At 58.2% G+C, this 25,422-nt stretch overlaps 1 protein-coding gene across 12 annotated transcripts in view; it reads right to left on the reverse strand.

The window, feature by feature from the left end:
* Nucleotides 1–19,730: 19,730 nt before the first annotated feature.
* Nucleotides 19,731–25,422, reverse strand: part of KCNQ2 (potassium voltage-gated channel subfamily Q member 2) — a 67,591-nt gene continuing 61,899 nt past the window's right edge. For 8 of the 12 annotated variants that reach the window (XM_021921787.2, XM_021921785.2, XM_021921788.2 and 5 more), the window contains 3 exons: nt 25,298–25,405; nt 21,901–22,024; nt 19,731–21,038 (listed from right to left, as the gene is read on the reverse strand). In XM_021921787.2, the coding sequence (XP_021777479.2) occupies nt 20,307–21,038; nt 21,901–22,024; nt 25,298–25,405 (964 nt within the window). In that variant the 3' untranslated portion in view covers nt 19,731–20,306. The remainder of the gene's footprint in view (nt 21,039–21,900; nt 22,025–25,297; nt 25,406–25,422) is intronic. The other 4 variants (XM_021921792.2, XM_021921793.2, XM_021921791.2 and 1 more) reach the window with 1 other exon arrangement.

A 25,422-nucleotide genomic window follows, 5' to 3' on the forward strand; every position in this document is an offset into this window, starting at 1 on the left:
AGGAAGAAGATCCAGCTAAATGTCAGCACATTCTAAAGTCTGCGTGAGGCTGGTCTGATCCTGAGAACCTCCACGAAGACACAGGGGTGGAGGGTCCCCCTTTTGCAGAGTCCACCAGGGGCTCACAGGAAAGGTCGTGGAAAATCATGAGCAATCTTTCCTCTGGTGCTAGCGGGCGAGGAGGATGGCAGCCACCGCCAGACAGCACCATCTCCTCACCCTCCTGTGAAACGCACTATTCACTTGCAGAGGGAAGAGTGCAGAAACCGTCGCCCCAGGACACTGCGGGAAGACACTGTGGTTGAGTGAGAGGAAGTGAGAAGGGAGAAGCCCTGGTCCTGGGGAACAGGAAGGAAAATGCTTGGCCCAGCTCCGTGGCTGGGAAGGAACCAGTGCACTCGTGAAAACCACACGCCTGAGACCCGAGGACACAGTGCCTGCCTAAGATGGAGCCAGAAGCATTCTCCACCCTTTCATGCAAGGCTAACAAGGGCTCTATAAAAATAAAACTGGAAGAGCTGAAGGAGAAGCATTCTCCCTGGGTATGAAACCAAGAAAAGACACAAAGCCAAGGAAAAGTCATTGAGAAAATACCTGGCAGGTGGCCTATCCCCTAAACACAGAAGGTAACCGTAGCAACAACCTCAAACCAAGTCCAAGTCCTGACCTGAGTCATAAAACCTCCACACCAAAGACCTAGAGAAGGAAGGGCAGGTCATCACTGAGCATAAAGCCGCTCATGGCAATATCTACTGCCCTCCACAAAATGCCTGCCTTCCAGTAAAAAATTATAAGACATGTGAAAAGCAAGAACAGACTCCAAAGATGCAAAATAATCATCTAAACCAGAATTGTGCATGACACTGATGTCGGGACTATCAGGCAGGGACATAACAACCTTGAGTAGTATGTTAAGGGCTCTAACGGAAAACGTAGACAATGTACAAGATGAGATGAGTAATTTCCGCAGGGAGATGGAAACTATAAGAAAGAACCAGATGGAAAGACGTCAAACCAAAACCCCAGCTACAGAAATGAAAAATACTTTTGATGGGGCAGTAGACGCAATGCAGTGGAGGAAAGGGTCAGTGAACGTGAAGATAGATCAACACCCAATAACCAACACACGCACATGCACACACACACATGTGCATGCCTGCACACATGCACAAGCACACAGAAGCATATGCACGTACACGCCCACACGCACATGCACACAGAAGTGCACACACATGCACGCCCACATACACACACACACAGAAGCGCACACACATGCACGCCCACACACAGAAGCACCTGTACGTGAACGCACATGCATGCACATGCACGTGCACGTACACACACACACCCATGCACACATGCACACAATAGGTGCACACACATGCACACACACAGGTGCACACACATGCACACACACGCACATGCACATGCATGTACTGCTGACACACACACACACATGAACACATATGCTAATCCAAACACACATATGTACAAGCGCATACACCCCCAACACATGTGCATGAACACACATGCCCCCCACACACACATACGTGCATGCATGCACGTATACACACACAAATACACATGCACACACACACGCACATACACACAGAGGTGAGGGAAAGGCAGAGCATCCAAGATCACAAGGAAAAGAGAAAGTGGGGAAGAGCTGTTTGGAGAACAATGGCTGTATCATTTTCAAAATTAATGACAAACACTAGGCCACAGATCTAAGAAACTTAACACTAAGGAGGGCAAATACCAAAAGTAACTGCACCTAGGCATATCAAATTCAAACTTTTGAAAACTAAAGGCAAAGGCAGCCCTGGCGTGGTGGCTCACACCTGTAATCCCAGCCACTTTGGGAGGCCAAGGAGGGTGGATCACTTGAAGTCAGGAGTTCGAGACCAGCCTGCCCAACATGGCAAAACCCCACCTACTAAAAATACAAAAATTAGCCTGATATGGTGGCTCACACCTGTAGTCCCAGCTACTCAGGAGGCTGAGGCACGAGAATTGCTTGAACCTGGGAGGCAGAGGCTGCAGGGAGCCGAGATTGCCCCACTGCACTCCAGCCTGGGCGACAGAGCCAGACTCCATCTCAAAAAAAGAAAAAAGGAAGCTAAAGGCAAAGTAGAACTCCTGGAAGCATCCAGTGGCCTGGGAGTGTGGGGGTGGTGGGAACACAATATCTATAGAGGAACAGGATATAAGAATCACAGCTGACTTCTTGTCATAAATCACTCAAGGAAGAAGCCAATGGAGTATTATCTTTAATTACTGAGAAACAGCACAAACCTGTCAACCCAGAATTCAATCGCCAGCAAAACTATCCACCAAATATGAAGGATGCAGTCTTTCTCTGGCAAACAAAACCCAAGGGAATGCACGGCCCTCAGATCTACTCGACAGGAAATGCCGGAGGAAGTTCTTCAGGAAGAAGGAGCGTGGTGTCCACCGGGAACTTGGGTCTACACAAAGCAATAAAGAAAGTTGGAAATTGAATAAAATAATTTAAAATAAAGTTTACTTTTTCTTATTTTTATTTGCTCTAAAATATAATTAACTGTCCAAAGCAAAATGTACAAAGCAAAAAACAGAAGCAACGTATTTTGTGTCTATAGCACATATAAATGTAAAATATGCAATAATTCCCAATATTGCAAAGGATGTGAAGTAGGACCTGGGACTGCTCAATTACTCCAAGAAAGATTAAAAAAAAAAAAAAGGGAGGAAAGAAACCGAGCCAAATGGAACAAATACAAAGTAGCTAGCAAGATGGTAGATAGATTTTAATCCAACCGTATCAATAATCACTACAAATCTGAGTGATCTAAAAGCACCAGTTAAAAATAAAGAGATTGTCAGATTGGATTTTAGAAAACAATATCTAACTACAGTGTGTGAAAAAAATCACTTTCAGCATAAAGACAAAGATGGTAAAAAGCCGAAAGATGGAAAAAGATGTATTATCTAAACACTAAGCCGCAGAAACCTGGAGGAAACTCTGTTCACATCAGAATAAGTAGCTTCAGAACAAAGGATATTATCAGGGATAAAGAGGAACATTTACCTCATGATAAAAAGGTCAGTTCTCCAAGAAGACATAACCATCCTAAATGTGTAGTCAGCTCATAACAGAGTCTCAAAATGCATGAAGTAAACACTGAGAGAATTAAAAGGAGAAACTGGGAAATCCACAGTTTTAACTGGAGATGTCAGCACTCCCCCAGCAGTAATTGACGGAACAGTCAGGTAGAAAATCAGTAACATCTTGGCCAACATAGTGAAACTCCATCTCTACTAAATACAAAAAATTAACCAGGCGAGGTGGCAGGCGTCTGTAGTCCCAGCTACTCAGGAGGCTGAGGCAGGGGAATCGCTTGAACCCAGGAGGCGGAGGTTGCAGTGAGCTGAGATCGCACCATTGCACTCCAGCCTGGAGACAGAGAGAGACTCAAAAAAAAAAAAAAAAAAGAAAGAAAGAAAAGAAAAGAAAGAAAATCAGTCACAATACAGATGACCTGAACAACCTCAACCAATTGGAACTAACTGACGTGTGTAAAACAAAGTAACACACAGAGACCCAGAGGCACCTTCCTCTCAGGTACACATGAGACTCGCCAAGACAGCCTGTATTCTGGTCATAAAACAAACTCTCAAATTTAAAAGAATAGAAATCACACAAAGTATGGTCTTAGTACGTAAAGAAATTAAACTAGAATTAAATAACAGAATATGTGTGAAGTCTCACAAATATTTGGAAATTGAATGGCACACTCTAAAATAATCTATGAAAGAGGAAGTATCAAGAAAAATTTGAAAATGTTTTGAACTTAAATGAAAATGTAAAGAATAACATCAAAATTTGTGGTAGGTAGGTAAAGCAGTGCTTACAGGAAAATTTATAGTATTAAATTATTAGAAAAAGAAGAAATATTTCATATAAGTAACCCAAACTTCCACCTAAAGAAACTAAAGATGCAGAGAAAATTAAACCTAAAGTAAGTAGAAGGAAGGAAATAATAAAGATTACAGCAAAAATCAATGAAATTGAAAGCAAAGTCAACCAAACCAAAATCTGGTACTTTGAAAAAATAAAATTGATAAACAGACTGAACAATAAAAAAAAGAAAGAAGGAGGCTGAACATGGTGGCTCACATCTGTAATCCCAGCACTGTGGGAGGCGAACATGGGGGATCACTTGAGTCCACGAGTTCAAGACCAGCCTGACCAACATGGTGAAACCTCATCTCTACTAAAAATACAAAAATTAGCTGGGCTTGGTGACGGGTGCCTGTGATCCCAGCTACTCAGGAGGCTGAGGCAGGAGAATCGCCTGAACCAGGGAGGTAAAGGTTGCAGTGAGCCGAGATCGCACCATTGCACTCCAGCCTGGGCAACAGAGCAAGACTGTTGTAAAAAGAAGATGCAAATTATATCAGAAACAAAAGAGGAGGACATCACTCTCAATACCACTCACACATTAAAGGAACAATAAAAAAAAATACTAGGAACAACTCTATACCCAGGTTCAACAACTGAAGTGGACCAGTTCCTTGAATGACACAAACTACCAAAACTCTTTCAAGAAGAAATAGATAACCGAGATAGTCTTATGCCTGTTAAAGAAACTGAATTTGTAGCTAAAAGCCTTTCCAAACAGAAAATTTTAGGCTCCTATGGTTCCACTGGTAAATTCTAACATGTAAGGACCAAGTAACGTCAGTTACACGATCAGTTTCAGGAAAGAGAAGTCACTGTGTATCTGTTGCTGAATAACAAATTGCCCTAAAACATAGTGGCTTAAAAAATAATGAAAACCATTTATCATCTCATAGTTTCTGCAGCTCAGGAGTCAGACGGCACGCAGCCGATCTCCACTCCCAACGTGCAGGGCCTCTGCCATAAACCTCGAAGGCTCGTTCACTCACATGTCGGGGGCTGGTACAGACTGTCGGCAGAGGCCTGAGCTGGAACTGCTGACCAAGACACACACGTGGCCATGTGGCCTCTGGGCTTCCTCACAGTGTGATGTCTGGATTCCAGGGGTTGGCATCCTGAGAAAGAGCCAAGCAGAAGCAGCCCTCGGATCCTTGCCTAGCCCTGGAGTCAGGCGGTGTCACTCCTGTACCTTCTAACCTGGGCCCCCAGGCCCAAGAGGAGGAAATGGAGACCCCACCTCCCAGTGGAGGGAAGGCAAGGTCCCTCCACTGGGGAAGCACATGGGATACACCCGTGCAGCTGCTGCTGGAGAAGTGAGTTTGCCATACCCGGTTCTTCTATGTGAACATCTGCCTGCATCTCACCTTCTAATTCCTGGGTGCCGTTTGTCCATTTTCACTGCAACAGGGGCCCCCACAGTACATGCAGACCAGGTTTCCTCAGAGTCCTGGCAGGGCCTGTCTGAGGGGAAGGCCCAGGTTGGTCCCTGGGTAGACAGGCAGCCCTCCGAGCAGCGCCCACATCCCCACGGAGGCCACAGCACCCAGCCTGCCACTTAGAGAGACCCCTCAGGTTCCCTCTGGCCTGTTCTGCACCATGGAGGGCGGGGGTCTCACAAGCACAGAAGGAAGAACACAGGTGTTGCCCACAGACCCCCATCTCCTGGCTATGTCTTGAGGGCTGAGCAGGGGCTAGGGGGCACTGGGACCTGTGGCCCCTCCCAAACCCCTACATGGGTTCCTCCATGCTCCTGTCACTCTGCCCTCCTCAGATTCAGTGCCCCTCGGGGCAGCCCGGGCAAAGCCCGCAGTCCCTGAGAAGGCATAGGGTTGCGGAAGCATCCCCCTCCAGCCACGCTGGCCTGTGCTGGATCCCGGGACCTCACCCGTTCACCTGTGGCAGGAAGTGACCCCGTCTTGGGTAGTGACTATCTGGGGCTGGTGCTGTGTGGCCATAAAAAGAATTTACCACAACAGTTGTAGGTAAAGAAAGGCAGATTTATTAGAGAAGGTAGGAAAAGTACATAGCACGGAAGCAACGGGCAGGTCAGCAAGAGAGGAGCTGCTGCCAAGAGATGAGGGTTTGCTGGGCGTTTTCTAGGACGGTGCCTGTGCTGTGTGCTGGAGAGGGCGCCGGGCAGTGCTGATGACGCCAAGGCTGCAGTCAGCTGACACCCATTCTCCTATCAGCCAAGGGTCTGACGATCGCCGGGCACAGGAAGACTGGGAGTTTCCTGCTGGAGGGCTGTGTGTTCTGGACAATGGAAAAGGGCAGACTTAAAGCTTCTTTGCCTCTTCTTTTTGCCTTCCCTCAGTCCTGCCAGCCCGACTCCTTTTCCCTCATTAGGATTCCACACCCCTACACCCCGACATGTCAGGGTACAGCTGGGCTGACCAGCTCCACCTGCTCTGCTGGGCCCTCACTGAGCCTCAGACTTCTCACGTGTGACACAGGCAAGGTGAACATGGTAGACACGCATTAGGCAGGCGCCTGGGCCTAGAGGAGGAAGGAGCAGGGCCGGTGCGGGATGCAGGCTGGGCCTGGCTCCTGGGGCAATGCTTGCTGTGGGTGGGGAGTGCCAGGGCTGGGCTGTGGCCCCCCAGGCTCTCTGTGTACGGCCCCCCGGGGCTGTCTGTGCATGGCCCTCCAGTAGGCCTGTGGGACTTGCAGTCTCTCAGCAAATCTCCCGTCAAGAGCCGGTGGCTGCAGGTTTAACACTCCGTCGTCCCGTGGAGTTAGTGAGCACCCATTCTGCACCTGCTGTGTACGTGGCTGGATCCAGGAGGCACTGCTGGCCCTCAGAGATGACGGAAGGGTGGATGGATGCATGGTGGCAGGCCCCCAGCTGCAGGGAGCATGCAGCACAGGCTGATTGGATATCAAGTGAATAGCCTGTCCTGTGCTGTGCTGGGGTGCAAAGGAATGAGCCATGTCAGCCACGACCCAAGCGGAGCTGACCAGGGCTACGTCCATGAAATGATGGAGGGGCCAGGTGTGGTCAGAACTCACCAGGGAAGAGTGACCCTCCAAGAGGGCCACTCAGGGAAGCTTCATAGACGAAGCAGAGCTTGGGCGAGGCCTTGTGGTTGGGGGAGGGCCAGGAAGGGCAGCTGCATCCTTCCAAGACAAGGGTGCTGGAGGTCTCGGTGGGGGCAGAGGTGGGAGCACTGCACGAGCTGTACAGCGGCAAGGCTGCGCCTAGGTGGTCTCGCGTCCCAGAGCCTGCCTGTGGCGAGGCGGGCAATGAGGCAGGTGGCCCATCCGGCCACTGCCTGAGCAACCAGGAGGATTTGGTCTCCGACCAGCGGCAGGGAGGAAGTTAACATAAATCTGTTCCAATGCAAATGTCAAACCAACCCTGCACAGGAAAACTTAGCAACTCTGAATGTCAAGGAGGGAGCCCCAGCTCTAGCTGGCAGCGCGGCATGGCTGAGCTGTTTCCTCCAGCTCCTGGGCTGTGGGAGGAGGCTGCTGGCACGGGGCCGCTGCCTGGCACAGAGGGGCTGCCGGAACCTTTGAGAACTGAGGCACACCAGGGAGACGATCTGGGGACTCATCGCTGGAGGGAAGGAGCCCCAGCAAGCACAGCCCAGTCCAGGGACTCCTGTCCGCACACGGGAGCCAGTGCGCCAAGGGGCCTCCCCTCGAGACCAGGGCTGCTGACAACAGAGCCAGGATGCAGAGCAGAAGGCAAATCCTGCAGCAGCAGGATGGCATCTGAGCCAAGGCTGAGGAAGCAGCACCGGGATTCACTGTCAGGCCGGGAAAAAGCGGAGTCGCTGGTGGGTCTCAGTCCCCCGGACACCACCTGGCTGTGTTATGAGAGATCTCCTGTTTGGATAGGGGAGGGTCTGGGGCCACCACCTGGGTGTGATGCCCGGAGGACCTGAGTCCAGGCGGGGGCTCCACCCTGAGGGGTGCGTGGGTGACGGGCTCCCAAGACATGACCAGGCTGGGTGTGAAGACAAGGCCACATGAGGCCGGAGGACAGTGCAGGGCAAACCGAGGCCAAGTGACTACCCATCGTGAGGCTGCAGGGACCGACCCGGCACGCAGAGAGGCACAAGGTGACATCTGAGGCAGGGAGCACATCCAAGACCACGCAGGACGGCATTTCGGAGAGACCGGGCGCCATGTGCTCCCCACCCTCGGAGCTACCCCCAGACCCTGCTCCTCCCTCAGTCCCCCTTCAGCAGGTACAACCTCACTTCTCTTTCCCTTCCCCCACTTCCAGCAGGTGCGGCCTCACCTCTCTTTCCCTGCCCCCCCAGCAGGTGCAACCTCACCTCTCTTTCCCTGCCCCCCAGCAGGTGCGGCCTCACCTCTCTTTCCCTACCCCCCCAGCAGGTGCAACCTCACCTCTCTTTCCCTACACCCCTAGCAGGTGCGGCCTCACCTCTCTTTCCCTGCCCCCCCCAGCAGGTGCGGCCTCACCTCTCTTTCCCTACCCTCCCCCAGCAGGTGCGGCCTCGCCTCTCTTTCCTGACCCCACAGCAGGCAGCAGGTGCTCCTGCCCATGTGAGAGGTTGGTGCAGCTCCATCTCTCTGCCGGCTGACGGCAGACCCCGGGGTCCCCGCCCAGAGTCCCTCCAGGCAGAAGACGACACCCGGCACAATCCTTGTCTCCTGAGATGAACTTGAGCTGAACTATTTTGCTTTTACATTTAAGAAGAAATGAAGTGTTTTGCATTTTATTAAAGCAGATACGGCTGCAATCGGGCTCCTAAGGACTCAGCCAAGCTCAGATGCTGGGACTTTCCGGTGGTCACCGTCAGCGAATCCCCAAGCCCGCGGACATGGCCCCGGCTGGAGGGAAGTGGGGGGGGCGGATGGAAACGGAACCAACACCCTCAGGACGCAGCTCGAGGCAGGGCATGGTGGTGGTGGTGTAGGGGGCACTGGTTCAGGGCAACTGGGGGGCTCCAAGGAGGAGGCAGGGCTGGAGGTGGACTGGGAGGGACCAGGAAGTTCAGGAAGATTCTAGAAGAGAGTAGAGAGGAGGGAAGTTGGGTGTGGGGATGGCACAGAGGGCCGCCTTCAGAGGGTCCAGTGCTGCTAGAGAGCTGCGGACTTGTGCACCATGCAGACTTCAGGGCAGGGAGCACCACAGTTGGGGGATCCGCAGGCAGCGGCCAGGAGGGAGGAGGTGGCTGGGGCTGCAGGAGGAGGTGCGGGCTTGGCAGGGTGGAGGTGGAGGGGCTGCAGGAGGAGGCACAGGCCTGGCCTGGTGGAGGCGGAGGAGCTGCAGGAGGAGGTGCAGGCCCAGTGGAGGCGGAGGGGCTGCAGGAGGAGGCACGGGACAGGCCAGGTGGAGGGGTTGTAGGAGGTCCTGGACAGACAAGCTCACAGGAGCAAGTGTGAAAGTCCAGCTCTGTACACACAGAAGCAGCTTCCAGTCGGAATCCTTAAGCCAGCAGCTTGTGGGTTGGTCTGAGAAGATCCATGTGCTTATGTCTGGTGTGTGGCTTGGGGGCTCCCTCCCTCCTTCGGGGAGTGACCCAGGTGCTCCGCCTCAGTAAGCCTCTGTTCTGCTCTTGCGAGCTCCTGCGTCTCTCAGTGGCGTGGACGTTTGGGGTTGGCGGTTGGGGCGGGAGGTGCTGGAAGGTGCTGGAAGGTGAGAGGTGCCTGTTATCTGCCCCTCAGGGACACCCAGTGACCTGGTGGTTCTGAGTCCTGCCAGGAGCGGGGACCACAGGCGGCCGACTCCGGGTTCTGCCCACAGAATGGCTATTTCCCTGGGCCCCCTTGTTCTACTCTTTGGGCCTCAGTTTCCAATTCCTCAAACCAGCAGGTGGATGCTGTGGGCCTTTCCTACAGCACCCCAGAGCCAGGGGAGGAGGCGAGGAGGGTGTGGACCAGGCAAGGGGTTGTGTGGGGTCCGTTCCCGGGTGTGGAAGGTGATGGACGGGGCAGGGAGTCAGGAACAGGAACTGATTGGGATGGGGCTGGAGCGGGGCTATACTGGCACGTCCACACTGGACACAGGATGAGGCCATCTGGGAAGTGCCCAGAGGCGATGCCGAGACCTCTAGGCCATGGAGGATGAGGGAGCCCTGGAATCCCCGGCCCAGCCCACATCTGCTCAGATCCACTGCCCTGAGCCCCGCCCCAGCGCACAGACGTCAGTCTGCTCAAAACTGACGAAGTTCTTGTAGCTGCTAAGCCCGGTTTCAGGCCCCAAGGAGATCGCCATGGGCTTGTCGAGGCCCCTCTGCTGGCCGAGACCCAGCCCAGGAGGAAGAGGGCTCTACCCTTGTTTGTTTAAATTGTAAAACACACAGCATAAAAGTTACCATCATCACCATTTAAAGCATGCAGTTCAGCGGTTTAAGTATAGCACATTCCCACTGTTGTGTGACCTTTGCCACCGTCCATCTCCAGGACTTTCATCTTCCCAAACTGAAACTCTGCCCCCATTAAACACTCACTCCCATTTCTCCTTCCCAGCCCCTGGCACTCACTTCCTACCCGTCATCTCTGAATCCGGCTACTCTAATACCTCCTACAGGGAGAACCATCCTACCCTCCACCTCTGAATCTGGCTACTCTAATACCTCCTATGGGTAGAACTGTCCCACCATCCATCTCTGAATCCGGCTACTCTAATACCTCCTACGGGTAGAACCGTCCCACCATCCATCTCTGAATCCGGCTACTCTAATACCTCCTACGGGTAGAACCGTCCCACCATCCATCTCTGAATCTGGCTACTCTAATACCTCCTACAGGGAAGTATTAGAACCGTCCTACCATCCGTCTGAATCCGGCTACTCTAATACCTCTTACGGGTAGAACCATCCTACCATCCGTCTCTCTGAATCTGGTACTCTAATACCTCCTGCAGGTAGAACCATTCTACCCCACCCTCCGCCTCTGAATCTGGGTACTCTAATACCTCCTGCAGGTAGAACCATTCTACCCTCCACCTCTGAATCTGGCTACTCTAATACCTCCTGCAGATATAACTGTCCTACCCTCCGTCTCTAAATCTGGTTACTCTAATGCACCTCCTGGGAATCATCCTACCCTCTGTTTCTGGATCCGGCTGCTCCTGGAAGCCTCCTACAGGAGAACTGTCCCACCCTCTGTTTCTGAGATCCGGCTACTCTAATACCTCCCTCTGGGTAGAACAGATCCCACCATCCATCCCTGAATCAGCTACTCCTGAAACCTCCTGCAGATTAGAGCCATCCCACCATCCAGGTCTCTGGATCCGACTGCTCTGCTTCCTGCAGGTAGAACTGTCACACCATCAGGTCTCTGAATCTGGCTACTCTAATACCTCCTACAGGTAGAATCATCCCACCATCCGTCTCTGAATCCAGCTACTCTAATACTTCCTGCAGGTAGAACCATCCTACCCTCCCTCTCTGAATCCAGCTACTCTAATACCTCCTATGGGTAGAACCATCCACTGATCTGTCTCCTGGATCCATTCTCTAACACTTCCTACCCAGGTAGAACGATCCCACCACTCTGTCTCTGAATCCAGCTACTCATGCCTGCCTCCTGCAGGTAGGAGCAGAGTCCCACCATCTGTCTCTGAATCCATTTCTCTACTTGCAACCTTCTATAGGTAGGAGCAGTCCACCATCCAGATCTCTGAGATCGAGATGCAGCTAATGCCTCCCTCTGGGTAGGAACAGATCCCACCATCCGTCTCTGACTCCATTTCTCTAATACCTCCTACAGGAGAACAGGTCCTACCACTCTGTTTCTGAATCCGGCTGCTCTACTTTTTAGCTTCTATGGGTAGAACCATCCACCATCCGTCTCTGAATCCCGAGATGCGCTAATACCTCCTACGGGTAGAATCGTCCCACCATCCATCTCTGAATCCAGCTACTCTAATACCTCCTACAGGTAGGAGCAGTCCCTGCCCTCCGTCTCTGGATCCAGCTGCTCTAATACCTCCCCTACAGGTAGAGTTTGTCCCACCATCTGTCCCTGAATCTGGCTACTCTAATACCTCCTGCGGGTAGAACTGTCCTACCCTCCATCTCTGAATTCCTGGGGTGCTCTGGAAAACTTCTCCTGACCATCCTGGCTAGCTTCGGGGCCCACTCCTGACGGAGGAGCAGAGGGCGGCTGGTGTGGGCCCCTCAGAACTGGAGCTGTGGGAGGACCCGGAGCTCGCCATGAACACCCACCGTCCCATGGTGACCTGGTTTTGGCTCTGGGTCTGAGTGGGCTTCCCAGGGCATGTTAACCCGGACTGGGAGGGCACACTGGCTTCCGGGAGGTTCCGACGCCTAGGAGGAGACCATGGCTGGAGCTGGGGGCCCGCTGCCGGACAGGGTGGGGGCAGGATGAGTGCTGGAGGGAGGGTGCTCTGGGTGCAGGGCTGAGTCCTAATTAACAAACACACCTGGGCACGGGACGGCTATAGAAAGAAAGGCAGGAACAAGCACGGTGAGCACGTGCAGACGCAGGAGCCCAGCGCTGCTGCCTGTGTGTTCTCTGCCGTGGCTGTGCCATTTCACCTCCCCCCCAGCACGGGCGCCCCTGAGTCTTGGGCAGGCGTTTCCGTTCCCCCGTCCCTCTCCGGAGCAGCAGGCAGCGGCCTGTTGAGTTCTGTGATTCCTGCGCTGGGTCTGGGCTTCAGGCTCCTGCTGGACTCAGTCTGTGGGAGGTCTTGGGGCACGTGCCTGTTTGGTGAATGAAGGAATGAATGAGTGAATGCGTGAATGGGAGAATTCGTGCCGTCACTTGCTGCAATGCCTCTGGGCCTGTTTTCGGGCCTGCCATAATCGGGGGCAGAGCCAATTCGCAGAATTTAGGTCACAATTCTGATTCCGCCTGTCCTTGGGACTCCAGGTGCTGGCTGACCCTGCACAGCAGGGGCTCTGGTGTCCAGGTGGCTGCTGTGGCCCAGCACAGGGCAGGCGAGGAGCAGGCCGGGGGACTGGACAGCCCAAGGCCGCCAGGCCAGGGTGGAGTCCAGGCTGCAGGGACTGAAGCCACAGAGCAGCCTCTCCTGCTCCAGCCCTGCAGGAGCCCCCACCCAGGAGCCAGGAGCCAGGCCTGGGGAGCCTGGGATCTGTGTGCCTGTCCAGCTTTGCCCGCCTTGCCGACGGATGGGCACACACAGAGGGATGGGGACTAACGCACACGCCTCTGCCATGCGTCCAGAGCTGTGGCTGTGGCCTCCCTGTGGGGAAGAGCCAGGTCATCTCAACTTAGCTGTGGGTTTAGCCGAGCAGTTCCCGCCCAGGGTGCAGGTCAGGTGGGCCTTTCAGGGCCTCTGCTGCCAGGTGGAGTGGGTGCCCATGGGGAGGAGTGGGTGCCCATGGGGAGGAGTGGGTGCCCATGGGGTCCTCCTCTGGGTGAGCCCTGCAACCAGGTAGGCATCCTAGGCTTGGTCACCAGCTGGAGGGGGCCGTGGGGTCCGTCCCTGGAGGGGGCCATGGGATCCGTCCCTGGAGGGGGTGTGGGGTCTGTCCCTGCAGGGGGTCGTGGGGTCCATCCCTGGAGGGGCCGTGGGGTCCGTCCCGAGAGGGGAGCGTGAGGTCCGTCCCTAGTGAGGCCCCTGCAGGCCCAGCTCACGGTGGGGCTCCGCACTCACTCTCTGGCTGGCCCTGGACAGGGGACTCCTGAGCTCCCCTGGAGACCCCTTGTTCAGGTGGTCCTCCCACCCTGTTTCCCATCACCATGTTGACCATGGCCCCCTGTAGCCCCTCCCAGACCCTCACACGTGCCCCTGTCCCCGTGTCCTCTTCAGACTGGAGCACTCGGGGGCTCCTGCAAATGTGCCCCCTTTGTGAGAGAACCCGCAGGTGTGGAGAAGCACCCAGCAGCCCCCAAGGAACTCAGTGTCACAGCAGGAAGGCGGCAGCGTGGGCGGGTGGACACCTGCGCCCTGTGTGGGGGCATAAATCACCCTACAAGGCGCTCGTCACCAGGTGGGATGTCGGCCTCGCCACAGAGCTCCCCAGCTGAGGGCTTCAGCGAGCGTGCGGGGGCAGAAGAGCTTGTCCAGAGGCCAGAGATGGGCAGAGGAAGATGTGGGCAGGGAGTAGGGGCAGGGAGACAGACAAGCAGACGGGGGGCCAGGCCAACAACAGGAGGTACCCAAGTGGACACGTGGTGGCCGGCGATCCTGCCTGGGCGAGCTGATGGACCGCAGGTGCTCCAGGAGCAGGCCCAGGCCCCAGCATCTGTCTGGGTGGCTGCAGGCCTCAGATGGGAGGGAGAGCTCGGCACCCCCAGAGAGAGCCCAGGGACCACAGTGGCCCCTCCTCTGGCCAGAGCCCTAGGACCCGGCTGCCCCTGCTCCTCACCCACTGTGGCCCCCAGCCCCACTGTTCCACAACACCCCAGCTCTTTCGTGCCCTGAGGAGAGGGACCATCCGTCCGCACACCCGGTCCACAGCACCGCACCCGACCCAGCCCCAGCATCGACCAGAAGTCCCCGGCCCTCAGACCGGCCACCCAGAGACAGTGGGAGTGAGGAGGCCACACACTGTCCAGGTTGAATCACTGCGTTTTACTGAGTGCACAGGTCCACCTGGCGTCCGAACTCGTCCCCGTGGCAGCAGGGATCCCCAGAACCGTCCACCGCCCTCCTGGCTGCAGGACCCCACACCCGACGTCCCCCACAAACCCGCACTGGCGCATTCTTGTGGCTCTGGCATCAACCTGTCCGTGTAAGTTAATATCTCGGCTAATCTGTTAGAAAACTAGAGTTCATTCCCTGGGCGTCTATCCCTAGAAAACGGACGGTGCACAAAGTTGAGATTGAAGTGTGCGGGGTAACACATCCACCAAAAAAAAGGCCTGGTCACTATGGCACAAGGACACATACAAAATGGTCAGAAGTGTACGTCGGTACTGAAGGCATTATGAAATATTCTTTGGAGCATGAACAAAAGTGCAGACAGCCAGAGGCAACGGCGCAAATGGGGAAGCTGCAGCCACCGGCACGGCCAGAGGATGGCAGACTGCAATGGCGTGGGGCGCGGGCGTGGCAGGCGCACGAGGGCTGAGTGGATCCCAGGCAGAGGGATGGCGTCCAGCGGGACCGCCTGCTCTGGGCGCCCCAGTGCGAGACTCCTCCGTGAGACCCCTCCTGCCCTGCACTTGTCTCTGGAGCCCATCCCTTGGGCCCCTCGCCCACCCCACCTGGAGGCAGGGTCCAGGGCGTCCGTACCTGGCAGAGCCAGGGGGCACGGGGTGACCTCAGGGAGTTCCTGTCCACATGCATTAAGGCAACGACTTTGTAAAACCCAGGCAGAGTTGGCGTGTGGCGTATGGCGATGTGCATGCGCCTGCCTGGCAGCCCTGGGGACCGGCCCCTCCTTGCTGGCGCCTGGCCAAGAGTCAGATGCTGAGGACCTCTCAGGACGGGGCCACTGGCCAGAGCCAGTCTCCTCGGCCAGCCAGGGGCACCACAGCAAGTGTCCAAGCCCAGAGCACACTCAATCCCACCCCACAAATGCCTTTTAAAACTTTGAAGAGGCCCCTCCCTCCCAAGCGGCCCTTTCCGGTCTCTCCTCCACCGTTTCCCACAACCTCCTCAGTGACATCACCTCCTCCCAGATCTGCCATCAGCCCCCACCCTTACAAGACAGCAAAGTTCAGCAAACTGGGACCCCCATTCGCTCATGCTCCCGGGCTCACGGAAAGCTTCTGGGTGTGCAGCTTCTCCAGGTCTCCCGGAGGGACAGGAACCTGGGTATTCCCTCCACCCTGGAGTCCACCATCCCACATCCTTCAGGAAGCTGCCCTGGCTGTCTGTCCTGCTCCTTAGCGCTTTGCTGGGGCCGAGGTGGAGCCTGCCCCACTGGGTGGGAACACAGGACGGCTGGCCCAGCACAGCCACACAGGCTCCCCTGGTGGTCATTCCATCCTGCAGCCCCCAAAGGCCCTGACCAGGCCTCTCTACCCCACCCTCATGCCCTGAACATACATACATGTGGCCTGGGAGTTTTGCATGGGTGTGGGGGTTGGGGGAGGCACTGGACAGGGTCAGAGGATACTGGGGGCACCCGTGCACTGAGCGCCCACCCCTCAGAGCTCAGCCCCCTGCCGGGCACCCTCCACGGCAGGTCCAAGCCTGGTGAGCCATCCCTCTCACACCACGTTTGCTATAAGGGTTTGTGTCACTGGGGCTGTGCAGTGTCCACCTGTGATCTCGCCAGTGCCCCGGCCTCCGCTCCTACGGCACTCACAGCTCGGGGCGGTGGGGACAACAACGGTGTTTCTGCGAAGCTCTCACGGCTCCTTCGGCTTCTAGGAAGCCACTAGAAATAGCTCAGGGCCCAGTTCTTTCTAGAAAGAAGGGGGTGTCCTTTACGGGGGTCCCTGACTGTGGGGGAGCGAGCCCAGCTGGGGTCTTCCTCCCCTTCTCTCTAGCAGCAGGTCTCTCCGGCAGCAGGGTCTGGAATCTAGAAACACTGAGACCTCCAGCCCTGAGGGGGTAAATGTTAAAACGCACGCCCCGGCTGTGCCTCTCCTCCGGGCGGGACTTGGGGTGATCAGACCCACAGCTCAGAAGGTGCCCCTGGAGAAGCCCTCACAGTGCCTGGGGCGATTCCAGCCTCCAAGTGGGGGCTTGAGACAAGGTTCCCCAAAAGTTAGGGGCATCGCTGAGGGGCAGTGTGTCCTCCAGTGGGGGATGTCGGGCACCTGCCCTGCTCAGACATCTGTGTGTGGGAGGCGCGGGAGGCGCGGGAGGCGTGGGAGGCGCGGGAGGCGCCCTCCCCCAGCATGTCCCAGCCGCGGTCACAGCTGGAAGATTCACGGACTGCAATTTTACGCAGAGGAAGAAGGAGAAGCTGGGCCAGGAAACCACAATGGGCAGCAGCGCCTGCCTGGGCCAGGGCCTGGGATTCGAGGCTGGGCCACCCATCCCAGGAGGGCCCAGCACCTCCAGGGCAGACCAAACACAGGACCCAGATGAACACACATACGGACGCCGGGACACCTTGGCGTCTGACAGAGCCCCTCCTCTGGATGGCTGCCAGGCTGTGGGCGGGGGCAGCACAAGACCCTGACTGGGCTCTGCCTGGCACTCTGCCACTGTGGACCAGGAACCCAGACAGTGAGATACCCCACTGCAGGGCTTGACATTCCAGCATCACCACGACCCCTAAAGCCACAATTACTCCCTGTAGCCCCTCCCTAGGCAGCTTAAACCCAGCAGGGTCAAAGAGAAAGACCAGAGACAGACGGGCTCCAATGCTGGAGGTGGGAGAAGTGTGCACGCATGCGTGTGTGTGTGCATGTGTCCATGTGGTCTGTGCACTTGTGTGTGCACGTGGTCTGTGTGTGTGCATGTGGCCATGTGGTCTGTGCACTTGTGTGTGCACGTGGTCTGTGCACTTGTGTGTGCATGTGTCAGTGCTGTGTGTGGTCTGTGTACTTGTGCATATGTGTGTACTGTGTGTGACCTATACATGTGTGTGCATGTAAGAGTGCATGTGTATACCTGTATGCAGGAATGTGTATGCACATATGTGTACAGTGCATGGTCTATACACATGTGGTCTGTGCACATGTGTGCACATGTGTGTGCATGTGTGCAAGCGTGCACGTGTATGCCTGTATGCGGGCGTGTGTGAGCACGTGTGTGTGCCAGTGGGCATGTAGGGATGTGCGCTCTAACAAACATCGTGGGAGCTCTTTGCCATGAGGCGGCACCAGTCCTTGGCCACGCTCATTCACGCAGACACCCGAGGCGGCGCCGCACCACCTCCAGCCTCCTTCCCGCTGCACTTCTCTGAGGTGAGGTCCCGGGGCAGGGGGTGGCTGCACTGCTTAGGCTGGAGTCTGGGGGGGCCCAAGAGAGACCCTCTACCCCCTTGTCTCCCAAAACAGGGCCCCCCAACCATCCCAGGACGTGTACCTTCCCTCTTCCCAGGGACCAGAGACTTCCCAGGTTACACACCACAGGCTCCTTGCTGGACATGAGTCTGGCCTCAGTCCCTCCTGCTGGGCGGCCAGCTTCTGGTAGGGAAGGGATTGGCCTGTCTTCCCCATCCTGCAGAACCCCAACCTGTGCCTCCTGCAGAACCCCAACCTGTGCCCAGGTGCTCATGCCTCAGAGGCCCTGAGGGGAGGAAAGAGCAGGCGGGGCCACACCTGGCAGGGGACACACAGCACAGCCTCCCTCCACTGTCAGGTCTCTCTTCTCCGGGATCTGAAGTCCGGGTGGCTGAGCCGGAACTGGGGACGTGGGGAGCGGTGGCTGGGGCTGGTGCTGCGCTGGGCGGGATGCACTCATACCCCTGCCTGTGGGCCCCGCTAGGGATTCCCTGTCCCATGATGGGAAGGCGAAGGGATGTGGTCCCCGGGCTCGAGCCAGCCCAAGGGAGACAGCAAGGGCACTGCCCGTGAGACGCTGCCCAGGAAACACGCCAGAAGGGATGCTTCTTGCCACCGCAGGGCCCGAGGCCACACACGCTGCCTTTGGGAACAAAGCAGACAGGCAGTGGGAGCCTGGACAGTGGCTTCTGAGGCCTTCCAATGGGCACCTTTTTGGGACAGGCTCCGGCACAGGGAGGGGTAAGGAGACGGCCCAGCGGAGGCACCCCAATGACGATGTGGCCTGGGAGTGCCCTGGCTGGGCTGGGGGTAGGCACAGAGGCCAGGGTAGCAGCTCCCCACAACGTACGCCAGACATGGCTCCCCAAACACCCTGAGCGCCAGGACCCCCACCAGCCAGGGGCGTACGACCCTCACATGCTGCCTTCAAAGTTCTCTCCCTCAGGACGTGTTCTCCTGCTGACCTCAGGGCCTCAGGACCTCCCAGCCAAGCCAAGTGAACTTAAAACGAAGGTGGACGAGAAACGGGCCCAGGGCTCCCGAAGGTGGAGGAGAAACGGGTCCAGGGCTCCCGAAGGTGAAGGAGAAACGGGCCCAGGGCTCCCGAAGGTGGAGGAGAAACGGGCCCAGGGCTCCCAAAGGTGGAGGAGAAACGGGCCCAGGGCTCCCCTGTCCTTGCTCTCTGGGAGTATTTGTGCCCATGACCTCAGCCCTGCTCCTTCCCAGGGAGGCCACTCTCCAGGAGCCCAGGCCCGCCTGCGATGCCATCACCCCAATGCCAGATGCTCCCGGGCTCTGGTGCTTAAGTCTGGAGCTAGGGACTCGCTCCCCCATCACAACCGCCCGCCCCAAGGGCCACGGTGCCCGCAAAAGGACAGGTGTGGGATGGTGCATCCCTGAGGCCCAAGACCCCAAGAGGCCCAGTTAAGGAATCGGTCAGTGGAGAAGGGGCCGTCAGCTCCAGGGGCGCAGGAGAGCAGGGAGGGCGCTCAGCTGGGCTGAGGTGGGGGCGGCTTCCTCCGGAAAGGCGGGGAGGGTGGCCCTGTGCTGGCGTGAAGGCTTTCCTGGCCCACCGCATCACGGCCCAGCCCTGCCCCAAGTCTGTCAGGGCATTGGTGGACAAAGGTGAGGCGGATCCCTGGCTAAGAACTGTGAGGCCTGCTCACCAGGCAGGTGTCCCAGTGCCAGCACCCAACCAGGGCAGTCAGGAGAGAGGGGAAGACTTGGGGTCCTGCCCCCTAGGTCTCCGAGGCTGGGGTGCTGCTGGCTCTCACGCACCCACGGAAAGGCCAGGGCGAGGCAGCTGGAGCCCCCAAGGACCCCCTTTCTGAAGACGCTTCAGAGCTGGATCCCTGGTCCCACCGTGAGCCGGGCCTTCCCCCTAGAGGCCAAGACCAGTGGGTTGGACGTCCACTCTGGGCTCCAATTTGGTTCCAGGCCCCACCTGCTCCTCAGCTGCCAGTGAGGGTCTCCCCCTCAGGGCTGGTTCCCACCAAAAGATCCCTCAGATCCCAGAAGGTACGGGAGAAGATGCCAATCAATAGCTCTGTAATTGGGCACCCCTGAGGTGGGGCACGGGAAAGTCTGCCGGGCAGGCCAGGTGTGAGGGCAGAGGCCACGTGCAGCGGCCGGCCACACCCACCCACAGCTGCCCAGAAATCCCACCAGGCCCCAAGGCCCACAGGTCCTCATGGAACAGGCCTGCCCCTTGTGCCTCCCCTGGGCTTGGCTCCCTGAGACCATCCCCCGCCCGTCGCCATGCCAGCCACACCCCGTCATCACTCCCGCCCCTCCTCACACCAGGCCGATGTCTGCCACAGCCCTGAGCAGAGTGGACAGGCCGGCCTTACTGCTGCACGCTGCTCCTGGAGCCACAGGGCCCTGCCCGGCCCTCCAGCCCCTGTCGGAAAATAACTTTTGTAAAAGGTCACTGCCAGGAGGCCCGTCCTTCAGCCCACATGGGCCCCTCCAGGGCCCACCCTTCCCGCCACACTCAGTTACTGTAACAAAAGGGCCCCAGAGGGTTCCTGCCTCAAAACCTCGGAGGCACCGTGCTGAGGAGGGCCGCGGACGGGTCCACTGGCCCAGCGCCGCCTCACTTCCTGGGCCCGGCCCAGCCCACGTCACCAAAGGGGCCTTCGCCGGTGGCCGAGCGTGGCGGGGGCCCGCAGGGGGTACAGAGGTCGGAGTCAGTGTCTGACTCTCCCTCCGCGATGTAGGGCCTGACTTTGGCACAAGGCGCCACGGCCGCGTAGCAGCTGTTGAGAGCATCCAGGTTCTCCTTGGACTGGGAGATGCTGAAGCCGCTGAAGGAACGCTCCAGCTCCTCGTGGTCCACGGACGGGATGGAGATGGACGTGTCGCTGTCCCGCAGAGTCCCCTCGGGGGGCCTGCAGCCCGGGGCGTCCTCCTGCCGCAGGAACTCTGTGCTGGCGCGGTTGCCCCCGCCGTAGGCGGACAGTGACCGCTCGTGGGCAGGCGGCGGCGGGATGCGCACCAGGGAGCCAGGGTCCCCCACGGGGGAGGTGCCGTGGCCCTGGCGCGGGTGGCTCTGTGGCTGCCAGGAGGTGGAGGGCGGACACTGGACAGGGGGCGCAGCCGGGGGCGCCGAGAAGTTCTTCTGGCCCGTGGAGCTGCTGGAGCGCACAATCTTGACGATGCAGCCGTGCCTGTCGACGTGCTCCCGGCTGTCTTCTGGGCTATGGTACGGAGGTGCCGGCTCCGGCTCTTTGGCCCCAAAGTAGGCCTCAGTCTCTGTCGGGGGGATGCCCATCCGCTGCATGTAGATGTTCACCAGGAAGTCCAGCTTCTTCTCCATGGACAAGACCTGCAAAAGGGGCTGCTGGGCTGGGCTGCGAGGGCCCGTGCCAGGAGACGGGGGGACCTGGGCTGCTTCCAGGAAACGGGGGGACCCAGGCTGGTCCCAGGAAACAGGAGGGACCCAGGCTAGTCCCAGGAAGTGGGGGGGACCCAGGCTGGTCCTAGGAGATGGGGGGACCTGGGCCACTCCCAGGAAGTCAGTCGACTTGGGCTGGTCCCAGGAGGTGGGGGGACCCGGGCTGCTCGCTGGAGAGGTGCAGGGAGGGGGGACCCCTGCTGCCTGGAAGCTGGAGGAGCAGGAAGAGGAGGCCCCTGAGCAGCTCCTCCTCCTTCCCAGACCCCTGGGGGCTCAGCCTCCAGCTCCACGGTTGGGGCATGTGTTCAGAGCCAGGCCCTCCTGCTGCCCACTGTGGAACCCCCTTCAGGGAAAGCCCCACAGGGCAGGACCTGGCAGTTCCTCACTTACTGCTCAGGCCCAGTTCTCAGACGCAGACCCCAAAACAGGGGTCCTCTGCGGTGGTTTCTGAGAATGCACCCCCAGAAGACAGTGGCTGGGGTGTCAGGCAAGGAGGACAGAGAGGAGGAAGGCCAGGCAGGTACAACTTCTGGCACATTCCACAGGGGATGTGGAAGCAGCAGATTCTTGGGCACCCCAGGCCGGGGGCGGGGGGCTCACGGTGAGGTGTGAGGGGTCTGCACAGAGCAGCTGTCAGTGGTGACAGGGGCATGTGCCCCCTAGACTTGAGGAGCCCCCCTCCATGGCACCCAGCCCTTGAAGCCCACACTGCCACAGGCTGACAGCAAGGGCCCCAGGACAGCAGGCACCACAGCCCTCCAGACCCACACCCCTCCCGCCCAGCCTCTCGCACCTGCTTCTCCACCTTCCCAAGCCGTCCCATCATGCTGGGGTCCTCAGGCAGCTCCGCCTCGGTCGGGCCCTTGGTGCGGTCCTTGTCTGTGATCGCTGGGCCCCGCCCCACAATCTGGTCCACTCTACCAGGAACAGAGACCGCAAAGCATGAGTTCGGGTGGGTGCAGCAGGGCCCCTGCCCTCTCCTCCTGGGCCAGGCTGCAGGCCCAGCCCAGAGCCGACCAGGGGGCAGCGGGTGCCAGGACAGATGGACGGGGTACACCCCATTCTCAGCCCGTCTTCTGGCACGCGAGGTTCTGCTCCTGCCCGCTCTGCCCCCGAGGGGCCTGGCACATTAGCGAGGAGTAAAGGAAGCTCCCACCAGGACCAAGTCGCCTGGCTCCTCTCCGTGGGCTCCTGGCTCCCTCTAGCCAGCCCCACCTGCTCACCCTCTTCCCTGCTCAAGGCCTATTGACCCCACAGCCCACGGAGGGTCTCCGACTGCAGGGCCTGGAGCCCACTCCGGAGGATGCCCCTCCCCCTACCCATGCCCACCCTGGAGCTTTACTCCTATGTAATGTGCCACTGAGGCCGTCGGCCCCACCAGGTCTGATGGGGACAGAGTTAAATGTCTGCGGCGGGGATAACAGAAGCAGAAAAGGCGTTGAGAGCTGCAGCTCCATGCACCAGGACAAGGAGGGAGGGCACAGAGCAGCACAGGAACCAACGCACAAACCAGAGGAGGGGAGACAAAGCTGCGAGGGTGTGTGCACGTGTGTGTGCACGTGTGTACCCAGGCGTGTGCATACTGCACGTGTGTGTGCACATGTGTACCAAGGCATGTGCATACTGCACGTATGTACCCAGGCGTGTGCATACTGCACATGTGTGTGCACGTGTGTACCCAGGTGTGTGCATACTGCACGTGTGTGCACGTGTGTACCCAGGCGTGTGCATACTGCACGTGTGTGCACACGTATGTACCCAGGTGTGTGCATACTGCACATGTGTGTGCACGTATGTACCCAGGTGTGTGCCTACTGCACGTGTGTGTGCATGGGTGTACCCAGGCATGTGCATACTGCACGTGTGTGTCCTCAGTTGTGTGTATGTGCCCTCTTGCATTGCACAAGTTTGTGTGTCCACACGTATGCATGTGTTCATGTGTGCAAGACTGTGCACATTTGCGTGTGAGCCTATGTGTCTGCAGGATGCAGAATTCAGCTGAGCTGATCTCCAATGAGGCCATAGGTCACTCATGACAATAAAAAGGGAGGGAGACTCCTTTGCCCTCAGGGACAGGGGCTTCTGACCAGTCTGGTAGCCACAGAGCCATGGCCGCTGCTGGGCTGGCGGGGGCCACCACTGTGGGTGTGCGCTGAGGCCTGCAGCTACATGGGAACTCACTTGGAAACGAAGACCCTGCAGTAAGTCTATAAAAGTCCAGCTGGACAAGGGCAGCTCGAGACAGGGTGTGGCTGAGCAGGACCCACCCAGGCGAGGGCACAAGCTCCCGAGTCTCCTCTGGACTGGGGCCTGGTACATGAAGAGCGCCCCACACCAGCCCGACGGGGCCAAGTCCTCACTTCCTGCCACTGGGCTGCCCTACCTGCCTCTGATGGGGGTGGGGGAGGGTGGGCCGGGGGTGTTTTCTTCTTTCTGTTGCAAGAAACAGAGGGGGTTTCAGGCTCGCGTCGGCCACAGTGCAGCTCCTCATGCTCTGCGGGGCTTCATGCTGGACTCATGCAATAGGGCCAGGAGGGCGGGAGGGGACAGGGGGAGGGGCAGCGGGAGGGGACCCTCTGGCTCCGAGCAGACGCCAGTGGCGATGGAGGAGATGGGGGTCCCTGGTGTTCGGGGCGTCCACACAGTCCAGGCAGATGCTCAGCACCTTCACCCCTGCCACATGACGGGCCGCCCGCCTGCTCAGTCCCAATAGGAGCCCTGGCCACGGGCTCAGCCTGGAGCTGCTGCTGGGGGCTCCTCTGAGGACCCTGTGCCCCTCCTGCCCTGGACCCCAGACTGGGGGAGACTTGATCCTTGAGTGCTCAGTGCCCCGTGAGGTGGGGCAAGTGCTCCAACTGTCCCCCGGCCCCCTCTCTGTGTGAACCTACGTCTCCTGAGGACAGAGGACCTTCCGAGTTCACAGCTATGGACGCCCAACTGCTGTCCCCTGTGGCAAGGCACAGGAGGACGGAGGACCAGCCCCAGGGCACAGCACCCTTGGGCCTGGGGGGCACCGCAGAGCAGGGAACCCTGCAAACACTGTCTGGGGCTGCCTTGGGTTGGGCAGTAACAGACGACGCCCTGCCTGCTCCCAGAAACTCCGTTCTCATGCGAGGAGCACGGGGTTGACGTGTCCAGTGCACAGAACCTCAGCCTCACAGGCAGAAACCCCACCACAGACGGAGGAGGGGTCAGACTCGCCCCGGACGCTGCCCCCAACAGCCTAGGCCTGGGCTTCATTTGCCCAGACACTGGCATCGGCTGTGCCCAGAAACCTTCTGCCCTGAGCTGTCAGGGAGGGCCAGGGGTCTATGCTCAGCCTCCAGGCCTCTGCCCGGGGCGCTCTGCCCTCCCTCAGCCTATCAGACTTGCCAGAAGATGGGGAACCACCGTCATCTGAATGGTCCCTGGGAGGCAGGAAGGCCTTGGAAAGTCTGAATTAATCACTACAGAATCGGCTTCTGCCAGCTCATGTGGGCCGCGCCTCTTCTGCCCATCGGCTGGGGCTCTCGCCAGCTCTTTTATCAAAAACACCAATTAGGATGCTGGCGGCTTGAAAGCCAGCACCGGAGCTGCTCAGGACACGTCTGTGCCAGGCACCTGGCAGGCCTTTGCTCACATTTCTTCCCAGTGGCTTAAGGGGTAGATGCTGTAACCATCTGTATCTTCCACGAGAGGGAAGAGCCACAGACACGCAGCTCCACCTGCTCAGAGCCACACGGGGCCGTGCACACGGCCAAGCCCACCCCCGCAGTGGGCAGGTGCTGAGGGGCAGGTCAGTGCCTGGGGAGGCTGGAGGGCCCTCTGCCAGGAGGGGCCTGTCCAGGGGGCGGGAGCAGGGCAAGGGGGACATCCCTGAAGGTCTGATGGCATCTGATCCTGGAGGTGCTGCCCGGGGGCCCTCCAACTCCAGAGGGAAGTCTCACAGGGCGTCCAGAGCCCCCGGCTTCCCCAGGGCACTTGTCGAGAGGAGCAGTGGGGCCCCTGGCAGTCCTGACATGGGCACAGCCTGCCTGGGGCCCTGGAGGAGGAAGGGCCTTCTCCCTCATGTTGCCTTTTCAGGCACAGAGAAAACCCGAGCATCCCCTCTGGCCCGGGGAAAGGGTGGTACAAGGTGCTGCCGTCATGTGGCCTGGAGCGAAGGGGCCGGCCATTCCACAGACACGTCGGAGAGGTGCTGGCATCCTAACCTAGGTGAGTACTGGGGTGACTCTCTCGGAGGGGCCGTGGGTCCTTTGGTGGGGTACTTCTTGTGCCGGGGAGTTGAAGGGGGTGGGGGGCCCACAATCATATCTATCCTGGCAGAGTAAACAAG

The sequence above is a fragment of the Papio anubis genome, chromosome 16 (genome assembly GCF_008728515.1).
Source record: "Papio anubis isolate 15944 chromosome 16, Panubis1.0, whole genome shotgun sequence".
NCBI classification, from domain to species: domain Eukaryota; kingdom Metazoa; phylum Chordata; class Mammalia; order Primates; family Cercopithecidae; genus Papio; species Papio anubis.